Here is an 11,991-nt window from a genome sequence, read left to right as displayed (position 1 = left end):
TTTTGGAATTGATGTTTTAATTCCTCTGACCCTTCTTAAAACTATCATTTTGTTCACGAGCCAAAAGGCCGGGGATCTCTGAAATTCCAAATGCCTTGCAGGATTGCACGCCTTTAGATCAATTTCACAGGCTGCACTAGGAAACCAAATTGCAGCACAGGTTTTAAAGGACTTTGGTCCTTGTGTCTCTCAAGATAATGGTGAAATCGAGCTTGTCTACTGCTCTGTGCTCCCTAAAAATCAAGACACCCTTCCAAGAAAATCAAGCCAAGGTGAGCACCCGAGCTCTGTGCCCAGCACAATACATCCCGGAAAATTTCCTCATGATCCAGAGTTACTGGGGGAGAGCAAAGGGCTGGTTCTCAAAGACTGAGCCAATTATAGAGGCTCTTAGGATCTGCAGTGTTCATGGGAAAAGACAACTTGGTAACCATGTGAGCAGCCTTGTGAGCTGGTGACTGAACAATCATGGGGCTCCAAGTGTGCCTCTGATTTGCTTTGTGGCTGGGAATCAGCCCCTTTGTGTTTCTCCTTCCCCATCACCATGACAAAAGTTATTTACCAGTAGCTCCGTATAGTCTAGCATGCTTGCCGATGCTGCTAAGGGCATCTTGTCCAGCTGCCCCTGCCTGGGACTCTCCTATCATCACCAGGACCTGCTCAAGACTTGGTCCTTACAAGTGGCCCAGGGAAGTTCCTTGTGCTCGTTTCAGGGGGCCAGATTCTGAGCAGCTCATAACCACCTTACTTCCTGCCTGGGAATGCCGTCCTCCCAATTCTGCTACTCTAAGCATGTATCCACATGTAATCACTCTAAGACAAACTTAAACTGTTTTGGGTTTTTTTCCCATTATTCTCTTCCAGAAGTGAGTACACTAACAGCAAACATAAAATATAATGCAGAAAGTGAAACCTATATCGAGAACGAGTCTCCCCTTCCAGACAGGCACAAGGCAGTGAAGGAATTTCTGAGAGCCGCGACTCTGGCTGGATGTTGAGGGTCGAGCATTTAAAGCTATGACACCACGTGTGGAAAATAAACTGGCAAAACAAATTTCAAACTGGTGACATCATTCTGGCTCTGTTTCTACTACACCAGTAAAACCAGTTGGAAAAAAAAAATGGAATCAACTTAATTGTCAAGCTGACACCAAATTATGGCGGGCCTGTTGGTTTTCTTCTTCTTTTAAATAACAAGATCAAATAATCATTTATGTAAGTGTATTACCTAATTGTTCTGCTAACATGTGATGAATGACCTTCACATTTCAGTGACGATCGGCCCAGTTGCTTGTACATAAACACACCACCCCAGCACTCTCTCGTGTCATTTGTTTGTTTCAAATATTCCCTGATAGACTAAAAGGCATCCAATGACGAAACGCATAGAAAAGTAGACATCGCCCACTAGATGTTCTTGGTGACAAGGCTAAGTTCTGTTTAAGCAGCCAAATATGCTGTTTACATCATTCCCAACTGCCCAGCATTCACGAGAAATTCAAGTTCCTGCTTTAAACCCAACTGACCCTTGGGCAACATTCAAATCCCACAGGTCATAATCTGATACCCAAACCTAGTAAGAGGCAAGCATGTGATTGGGAAGAGTTGGTCCGGAGAGATGCTGCACAGCAAGCCCAACTCAGATACTCTCCTGCTCCTAGGTTTTATGACACCAACCGTCCCTTCTCTCACACACGGAGTCTTTCATCTGCCAGATTTGCAAACATCAGCCCGTAATCCTCACAGCATCCTTGTGAGGTAGGCAGGTGGTGCATGTTGCAATCCCTCATATTAAAGATGGAAAGATGATACTGATGGTAATAAAAACTAAAGCACCTCGAACAGTGTCAGCACCATCACATCAAAAGACCTGTGGCTTTCTCAGGAAAAAAAAAAAAGGGCAACTGTCACATGTATTCTCATCCATTTTACTGTTTTACGCAGATGCTAATGTCCAGCTAGTTTTGAAAGTCTACAGCACAAAGAGTTGAATTACTACATTGTTCAAAGGGACAGAAAACTCTCTTGGAAATCAGGCATTCTTTTTTAAGTATTTTATTTATGAAAAACACCAGCAGAGTACAGAAATGTTCTCCTGATTCCACGTGGTCCCTGGCTGCTCTCAGCCAGCGTGAGGAGGTGACATTCAGCCTTCCCTACTGACAAACCCTCCTGGAGGAGAGCCCTCCAGATTCATCGGAGCGCGCCGGGCACCTCCGTCAGCAGGGGAGGCGCCTTGACTGAAACCAGCGCCTGGAATGGACTGATGGAGACTGTCCCTGCCTTTGGGTCTTCAACGCCCATGTAAAACTGAACTCCCCAAGACTGACAAACCTTAAACAGAACCAAGCTTTGGGCTGGGAGGGAGGAGGGATCGGGGAAGGGGGCCTCTGAGATTTCTCCCGTGTCCCAACGAGTCCTGCCTCCTGGAAGGGGAGGGTGGAGGGGGCCCTGCACCCCTTCCTGGGTCAGCTGGGGCTTGCGGCCGGGCTCCTGCGCTCGGGAACCCGGCGTCAGGACGCGGCGCTCAGCATCCCCACCCGTGCGGTGGAAACCTCTTCTCTTTTCTGCCGTCTCTTCTCTCCTCTCCTTTCCCTCGTTCTCACGTGCGCGCGGGCCACACACACACACGCCCCAAGCTTGGCACGCGGACCTCTCTCCGACCCGCTGGAGACCTGGGCCTTGCAGCGTCCCCGCCCCTTTTGGAACGCCTTTTACAAGTGGGGAATCCTCCCCTGTGAGTGGAGGGAAGACAGGGGTCCAGAGCTGCCCCGGGTGGGTGCAGAGAGGGTGAAGGGCACTTTTTCCTCCTTTGGCGGCGGGGGCCCGGGCGTAGGTCTGTGAGCCCCTCGCAGGAGGAGCTGTCCTAGAGTGAGCGGCCGAGGAGGAGGAGAGGAACGGGGCCGGAGCCGGAGGCTAAGAGGAGATGAGGCTAGTGGAGGGCGGGGCAGGGCAGCGAGGGGAGTGGAAGAAGTGAGCAGAGGCACCGGAGGGGGAGGGGAGGGCCAGGGGGCGAAGAAGTGCAGAGGGCGCCGGGGCAGGGGCGGCGGTGCCCAACACCCTTCAAGTCCTGAGCCGGGTCCCGGGAGGATCCCCCGCCCGGTCCAGGCCCCGCCCACGCCCATATCACCTCGCCCCACCCAGCCCAGCCCCCGCATAGCCCCTCCCCGTTCAGACCCCGCCCTCCCCGCCCCCATCCAGGCCTCGCCCCGCCCGATCCAGGCCTCTCCCCCCACATCGCCCCGCCCACCGTCCAGGCCCCGTCCCGCCCCAGTCCAGGCCACGGCCCGTCCCGCCCCACATCGCTCCGCCCCGTCCAGGCCCCGCCCCCGCCCGCCCCTTTCCCGCGGCGGCGCCCTGGAAATATGAAGAGGAGCTGCGGCGGTTGCGGCGGCTGTGGCCAGTGCAGCGCGGAGCGGCGGCGGCGGCCGGGCGAGCACGGGGCGGCCGGGCGCGCAGGGCCGGGCGCGGGACGGGAGGCCGGGAGCGGAGGGGCCGGGCCGGGCATGGGGCGCGCCGCGGCCGCCTGAAGCGCGGGCCTGGCCCTGTCCCCGCGCGGCCGGGCCGCGCCGCCCGGGCTGCAGGCGGGTCCCGGGAAGCTGGGTCCCCGGACGGCGGGCGGTGCGGCGCGCGCGGGCGGCCCCGGAGGAGGCCTGGAGATGTCCTGTGTGCGCCGCCTCCTGCTCACATCCCTGTTCCCGGCCCTCCTGCTTCACGGTGAGTCTGGGGGTGCCGGGAGCCGAGTGGACACCCCGGAACCGAGGGGACCGCGCGGCCGGGTGCAGCCCCCTCCTGGGCACCCTGGAAGAGGCTCGCCTTCCCGGGCGCCGGCCGCGCTCTCTCTGGAAGGGCGCGCACACAGACTTTATGTCCAAGTCCCCGGACACTTGTGTCCACTCTGCGGGGTTTCAGACTATAGGCGGTCATGGAACCGCAGGCTATGCGACCCTTTACAGAGTGTCAGAGCGCAGGCAAGGCTCTTGCTGGGGTCCAAGCTTTGGGGGCACTGTGCAGAGAACTGTGATCATTTCAGGGAAAAAGCAGCTCGGGGTGTTTGTGTTCGCCCCTCGGAGGACGAGTGTGTTGAGGGGCTGGGGAGGGGTCTCTCCCAGGTGGACCGGTAGGTTCTCTGGACGGACTTTCAGGGAGCAGGGGCCTCCTAGCAGCCAAGGTGCAGTAATTAAAACCAGTCCCCTAAGTTCTCCGGGACCTGAGCTTGTTTCCTCCCGCTCTTCTGGGTCGTTTTGTTTCTGTTTCATGTGTCACATGTCGTCAGCAGCTCTAGTAAACCCTCAGCCAGAGAACAGCAGGCTTTAAAAGAGTTCCAGGAATTGCACTGAGGAAAATAAGACAGCATTGCACCGGGGGTGGGAAGGCAGATTTTGTGGGAGATCTGTGGCGATCATGGGGGCAGGTGGCTGCAGAACACGTGCTGATCCAGATGTCCTGGGCCAGCTTTTCCTAACGGTGGACACCTGACTGTTCAGCAGAGTGTCCGCCAGGAGCAGGACTCTCCTGCTTCCACACCCACCACGGGCACCCCAAACCTCTGCACATCGGGTCATCAGGTCAGCACCCTCATGGCCTCTAGGTTTCTGATCCAGCTTCAGAACGCATTTGGCCGGCGCTGAAGGTCAGGGGTGACTCCCACACCATCTAGGAAGGTGAGGAGACAGCAACCCGGGAGCCCTGTGCAGCTGTATTCTTTGTCACCCTGCTGGGGCTGGCAGTATGGGTAGCGCAGGTCCACAGGCCCTGCACACAAGTTGGGCTGGGCCAGACCTGCCTGATGGCCAAGGTGTGCCCGGAGCCCCAGTGATCCCAGACTTTCCAAGTCAGGATGGAAGGCTGGCAGTTCGAGGGCCAGAGAGAGAAGGTGTAATTACAGGGTTGTACTCCTAGGCCCATCTGCTTAGAATTACAGAGCCGTTTTCATCTTTGGCTGAAACATGAAACACATCAGAGCCAATGGGCAGATCAAACAACAGCTGCCACCCACACCAGAAACAAGAGGCAGAGAGAGAGACACAGGGGAACGTGTCCCCTAAAAGTCTCCTGTCGCATCTGTGCAGGAAGATGGTCCTATGGGCAAGTGCCTTTAAAATGCAAAAGTACTTGACAATTTGGCATGAACAGAATTGTTTTTTCATAAAGCCGTTTGCCTTTTGGACTACAAAAGCCATGCTCAGAAACACAGCCTGGGCCAACCCACCCTGAACTTTTCTTCCTTGTTTTGAGAGCTGGAAGTTGTAACCACACTTCCTGCACCACAGTGTGGTAACGGCTGGTAAGGGGAGCCCAAGTATATCCTCAGTGAGGTTCAAGTATAGCCCCAGATTTCCAAATTCCAGCTGGAGTCAGCCTGAGCTCCTTGAGGTCAGGGGTTCACCCAGATCCACAGTGTGCAGGGAGGGAGTAAAGAAGGGGGGAATAAGCCGGTGGGGCCAGACCCCTTGCACGTGTGCACGTGTGTGTGCACATGTGCATATGACGAAGAGTATGTAAAATAAAAAAGGAGGTTTGCCAAGTTTAATGGGATGACGGGGATAACCCTGCAAAAAGTCACCCCATTTCAAAGTGAACCTGCAGTGGCAGAGTTACTCACACTGCTGTTGCCCACAGAGCAACTGCACTCGTTCAGGGCGCGTGGGACTCCAGCACAGAGGAGAAACCGAGGGAGTGGTCCGTCTGGGTATAAATCTCTGCGATTTGAGAGAGGCTTGTCACGATTCCTTAGGATAATGTAAAGCACCAAGAAGAAATCGGGTATTCTCCGTTTCCCCCTTTTCTGCCTGATTTTTACTTGATTGAAGTCGTTTTAATGGGAAATGGGTATTAATCAACCTAACCCATGGGAATGACTTGAGCGTGTGTCCTACTCTGTAGTTAGGGGCTTTGCAAGTATTTAAAAATTCCGTAGTAACAGATGGAGCTTGATTATGTATCTTAATAGAAGTCGTCCGTCTGAAGGACATTACCTGTACTCTTTTAGAATGGCTTCATGATTTTTTTCCTGATACAGAGGCATTTTTATTTTGCTACTTGTATATTTATGACAGCAATTAGGTAGGTAAAAACATATTTTCTATGCTTATGAATGTACTTGGGACCAACTTTACGAAATTTAGTTCCAGACATCATTTATAGATTATTTGTTACACTAACAAGTCTCGTTAATAAGATTAACAAGTGCACAAGGCCTTCAGGAAGATTCTGGGTGAAGATGCTGTAGAAACTCTTTATTGTGTTTGCCATCCGATCTTTGTTCAGTTTTTTTGGTTACTTTTATTTCAACGCAGGCAAGTTATAAATCACCCCTAGGTTCTATTGGTGAGTAAATTAGGGTCTGGAAAGACTGGAGTCCATTGTTTATTTTTTGCTGTGTTTTAAAACTATAAATGTAGTGGGAGACCCAAGTTCAAAATGTGACGGCATAAAAGTATACATGTTGGTCTTACTTTCCTGTCCTCCAGCGTCTGAGAACAATTGCATTTCTTAATCCAAGTAAAACCTATTGAATGTCATGAAGGTATGCAGCTGGGGTATGTCCCTTGTCACTGTTTTATTTGCTTAGATGAAAAGCCACGAAAATCATTCTGTTCCAGAAACCAGATTAACATGAGATATTTCAGGAAAAGTGGTGCGTTAATGTGCCCCGAAGTGCTCATTCTCTTTATTAATGGAAACATTTGACTTTAAGTTTTGGAGCCGTTGTTGGGGAGATGTTCTTCCATCGCCATTTACTTGTGTAGAATTCATCAACTTTTCTGAAATGGGAAGACACTTCTGAGCTATCACCTTTCACTTGAGTGTATTCTACTAAAACTGAACAAACAAACAAACTGTGGATTACCGAATGACTGCTTAACCAACAAAATGTGAGGAAACATTACAGTAGGGTAAAGTAGAATCTTTGAAATATCATTTTACCGGAGGCAGTTTTTGTGACCAAGAAAACATTGCCTTTCGTGCACTTTTTCCCCCTTAGTCATAAAATGTAATCTTGAAAAGAAATATTACTCATCTGCTCATAGCAGGGAGCAAGGGTCTTAGACAGATGGTAAATATTCTCTTTTGAGAGAAACTGACTATCTTCAAGCACGTGGCTGAGCCGTCCCGTCATAGCCGTGGTCCTTCTTTTTCTCCCTAAAGGAGTAAAGAACTCAACACCAGCGGATGATAAGACTGTGTAAATACCTACCGTTTAGGGTCAGACTGATGACAATTTGATAGAATCAATTAAAGGGAAGCATAAAACTTTTAGGACTGGAAATATGAAAGGACTCATTAGTGATCTCGCACACCTGTGGAAAGCTGACACGGCAGCACGTGGCCTGTGCGCGGCATTGAAGCGATCCCAAGGAAAAGCTCAGGAAGAACCTGCCACCATCCGAGCATGAGCTCTTGCTGTGTCCAGATGTTATGTGCACAGACCATTGAGTTCTTTTCAATTTGGGTTCATACTGGGAGTAAAGTTATTTTGGAAGGTCATGTGATAGGGATCTAGGTCAGAGTAAGGATGTGGTGTCACCCTGTAGTGACTGAGGCTCGTCTGTTCTCGAAGGGTTTTCTAGCTTCATTCCTTCAGCCAACCATTCGGTCGACAGGTACATTAAGAGGGCCTCCTGTGTGCCTGTGTCACTGCCGGCTGGGAACAGGGCTGTGAGGAGGGGCAGCCCCCCTTCCTGAAGAGGCCTGAGAATACCTGGCAGGATGAGAAGAGCTTATTGGAGAGCCCAGAGGTGGGAGGCTGGCACACTGCCCTTGACTGCGGTGTTCTTCCCTGCTGGGAATCCCAGCACTCCACACACACACGCACACCCCACACACATCATGCACACACCAGACACACAAACACACACACACCATGCACGTAGTCAGACACACCATACACAGACACACACACGCATACACACACGCACACACACACACACACACACACACACACACACACACACACACGACTGTGTGAAGAGCACAGCTATGGTGGCAGCCATCAGCTCCAGGCCCAGCAGGAAAACCATGCTGTCTGTGGTTGGACCCCAGTGTCTGGCCCGGTGACCATGGCCTTAGAAGAAAACGACTTAGAAAATTACCTCATTTTCATCAAAAGTTAAATGAAGCCAGGAATCTGAAATCTTGACTTTACTATATTTCTCATAAAGGGAAAGTGCTTTTAGATAAGGTTTAAAGCTTGGCAAAAGCAGCTCTCTCAGCTTTGATCTCCAACAACACGGAAATAAAAGCAAGCGCTTGGTGAGTGTAGGTGCCCACCTGGGAGTGAACGGCAGCTTTTGTTCCAAAACATGGAAGCTGTGCAGGCGGTCACGTAGCCGCCTCGACTTCACAGCCCACATTACAGTGATGATGGCTCTCTTACCGGGGCTGGGCGATTTCACGGCAAAGTCATCACCTGCATTTCCCCTCATCGCTCCCGTTTTCTCTGCTGCGTGTTTTTCTGCATCGCACCAGTTCCACCGTGAGATGCTTCCTCACTCTGGTGTGGGATTGACGCAGGTCACGTTGTATCAAGGACAGAAACGTGCAAAGTGAGCGGGAAAGGGCCTTTCAGAGACCCTCTCAGAGACCACCATTGTGAATGTCTTGACATTATATTTATTTGGCCGTTTTGATTTTATTTTTTTAAGCATTAAAGTACCTATGCAGTGACTAACCCGATCAAAGATGAGTTCATTCCCAAGTGCGCCTGAAAAGTGTCTCCTTCCGAACTCAGTTCACATTTTATTGTGTGTAAAGTGGTTTGGTGCTTTGGGTTCTCGATCTAGAGAGACAGGTGAAAAGCTGCTGAGCACATCAAGAGGATTCTCCCAGGGACTTGGCCACACGCCGTGTTCCCCCCTCACTTTTCCCTTCACGTGTCAGCGATGGGGCAGGCCTTGGAGACAACCTCACACGCAGTAGGCCCTCAGCCACCTGCTGAAGGGACGACTCAGGGTCTCTGCTCCATCCCCCGCCCCATGCCCTTTGTCTTCTGCCTGGTCCCTGTTGGTGGCCTGGCTCGAGGGCTCAGGAATAAGCGTTGCTGCAGGCGACAGAGAAATACTGCATTTGTTCCCTTTGAAGCCTGTGCTCAGGGCTGCTTTCTGTGTGCAGAGTCTGGTGACTTGGGTGATGCCAACAGTCACCTGGCCTCACGGGCCTTGAACTTAGGGTACAGATGCCCATGTAAATGGTTAATCCTGTGCTTCTTCTATTTGGGGAAATCTGGTTTTTTATTTGCTATCTCTGGGTGTTTTCACTCTCTGAACAGTAGACTGGCAATCATGGTAGTAGTAAAGATCATTCTGGAGTCATTTAGGATTTCTGTTGTGAGTGATTTCATCCGTGGAAGTGAAAAACTCTTACACACACACACACCCGCGCATGTGATACACCCTCCAGAACCCAAGGAGCTCATGTAGTTCTCTGCAAATGGTCATCTATAAAATTGTCCCCTAAAGCCTTCGGGAATTAATTTGTTTTCAACAGGAGAACAATTTCCTTCCAGGGTCTACATTTTTCTCCCACCCGTACTTGAAAGAAGCTGCCCCCTTGTCATAACCATTTGATCTGGGCCCAGGCCATGGGACCCCAGATGTTGGAGACCATTTTGTAGTGAAGTCACTTTGATAACCTGCTTCATCAGAACGCCACTGGTCGGGGCGGTGCTGTGGTGGCTCCCACTGGCGCTGGTATCGGGGCCTGGCTGTTCGTAGAACCCTTGACATGGAAGGCTGGTTCTCCACCCACTCCCTTCTGTTCCCGTGTAGTAACTGGAATTTGATAAATGAGATAATAGAGGCGTGAAGTGAACCTTCGAGTGTTTTACAAACATTAGTTATTATCCCCATTACTGTAATGTTCACTGTGTACAGGGGAACGAAAAGCACCTATCCGATGACTTAGCCAAAGTCACCTTGAAGCCTGAAAACTCAGTCCCTTTCTTACTGCACTGATGTTGTTTAACCCTTCGAGATGCTCTTTTCCTTGGATTCATTTACAGCAAAAATCTTAATGAATGGAGCCCAATGAACTAGTCTTTGCAACTGACCAAAATATCTAGACTCCTCAGTTCATCAAAGTCTTGATGTTATTTGTGTGTGCCTCCTCACTCGTGTGAGAAACACAAGGGGAAAAACCCTCTCTTGGACTAAATAGGGTTGTCACCTGTCCACCCCGCTAGCTCTGTATCCAAAGCAACATCCCACAGGCACTGATGTTCCTAACGATTACCTCACTGTGATCTGCCTTTAGAGCCTGAAAGATCATAATGTCAACTGCACTCAACGCTGAATAGCAGAATTATCGACAACCAAATATCGTGGTTAGTCAACACTTCTGACTATACAGATAATCCAATCAAGTGAAGGTTTTTAAAGTTATTATATATAATAAGCACATTTATTATTATAACTAATAAGTACACTCAGGCAGGAACGATTATTACAGCTAGTCACCACCCTTAAGTTGGATGTTTATTTATACAATTGAAGATGTATGAAAGTGGACATATAAGTATTTTGCAAAAGTTTTTTTCCGGATATAGTGCTAAATTAGTACAGACCCTTACTTTCCTCTCTCTGTCTTTCCCTCCCTCCCGTCCTTCTTTCCTCTCTTTTCAAATAACTTTTTGGTAATACCTTTTCCCACAACATGCCAAAGATGGTCAGTGCCTCTCCGGGACCACCAAAAAGATTTACTGCTTTGTTGAAAGCAGTTCCCTTCTCTTATCTTTCTCATTTATTCAGGCAAAAATGATGCACTGAACCATGGCAGAAGCTTCATAATTGATCTTCCTGCTTCTTAGCCCTCCAAAAAAAGGGAAAAGCAGTCTTTTCAAAATGGAATCCTTATCCTGCGTTACATTGCTGACAAGCTTTGGGTGGTTCCTCTTCCCTGTTTCAGCCCAGTCCATGCTCAGGATGACGCACTCACAGCTCTTGATCACAGCCTGGCCTCTGTTTTGCCACTGTTCCCTCCTGGGCCACCCTGCAATCTCCCCTCCCTAAGGCCTCTCCATCCTCCCTGCACGAATCTCCCACCCCTCCTTATGTTGGGCATGTGCTGTATAAACCCTGCCTGGACCACTTCTGTTCAGTCTTCAAGGCATAGCTGCCTGCTCCCTCCATCTTTCTGAGTCCCTTTAGAAGTCCACTGGGATTCTGATTTCTTCCCCAACTGACGATTCCTTGGGGCATAATGTTTGTAGCTTCTGTGCCTGCACAGTGCCTGGCCCTGCAGAGAGTCCTTTCTGATTGTTTGAATGAGTGAGTTGCTAGTTTCAGTCTCAGATTTGGAGCTGACATAGTTCTGGCGATGCAGGAACATGGGGATCCCTGGGTTGACCAGAAGTCTAAGGCTGGTCTCCTTGGAGGGCACCCACGGCTGACGCTGAGAAGGAAGTCGTGGGATGTAAGGTGAGAGCATTCCACATGGCCTCCCCCGTGGCTGAACTAGGTGCTTCAAGTGGCCTTTTCATTCCCAGCCATTTACTAGAAGGAGGCCTCACATGGGGGCGGGGTGGGGGGGGTGTAATCCACGTCCCACACCAAATAAGCCAATAAGTGTTGGTGACCCCTGTCCATACTTGACCCTAAGAGACGGCTTCTCTTGCCTGACAGCAACGCCTGCTGTCGCTTGACCCTTTTAATTTTGCTCCCTAAGGGTCATTGAGGTGGTGGGTAAAAAGAGAATAAATTCCAACCCTATTTTCCCATCCTAAAAATTCAGTCCCACCCTCGCGAGTGAGCCCTCAGCCACTGTGTCCTGGGGAGGGGCTGGCTGTCGAGTCCTCCATCTGGCTGTCCTGCTGGCCTCCTGGGCCGACGGCCTTGCCAGGTCCCTGACGTTGGCTCCTGTCTGACAGGAGCAGTAGCAAGACGGAGCTTGGTCTCTGGAAACCCTGAGTGACGTAATCTTCTGCCTGCTTTCTAATGATGTGCAAATGGGTGGTTCTGGGATTTTATGTCTTCCCCACCCCCTGGTTAAAAA

At 50.5% G+C, this 11,991-nt stretch overlaps 1 protein-coding gene across 1 annotated transcript in view; it reads left to right on the top strand.

Annotated features, from left to right (window-relative positions):
• The first annotated feature begins 3,509 nt into the window (after positions 1-3,509).
• The window catches only part of APCDD1 (APC down-regulated 1), a 31,160-nt gene continuing 22,678 nt past the window's right edge, over positions 3,510-11,991 (top strand). The window contains exon 1 of the mRNA XM_019920750.3: positions 3,510-3,717. Within this exon, the coding sequence (XP_019776309.1) occupies positions 3,660-3,717 (58 nt within the window). The 5' untranslated portion in view covers positions 3,510-3,659. The remainder of the gene's footprint in view (positions 3,718-11,991) is intronic.

The sequence above is a fragment of the Tursiops truncatus genome, chromosome 13, assembly GCF_011762595.2.
Source record: "Tursiops truncatus isolate mTurTru1 chromosome 13, mTurTru1.mat.Y, whole genome shotgun sequence".
NCBI lineage: Eukaryota > Metazoa > Chordata > Mammalia > Artiodactyla > Delphinidae > Tursiops > Tursiops truncatus.
This window is presented reverse-complemented; position numbering and strand designations above follow the sequence as displayed.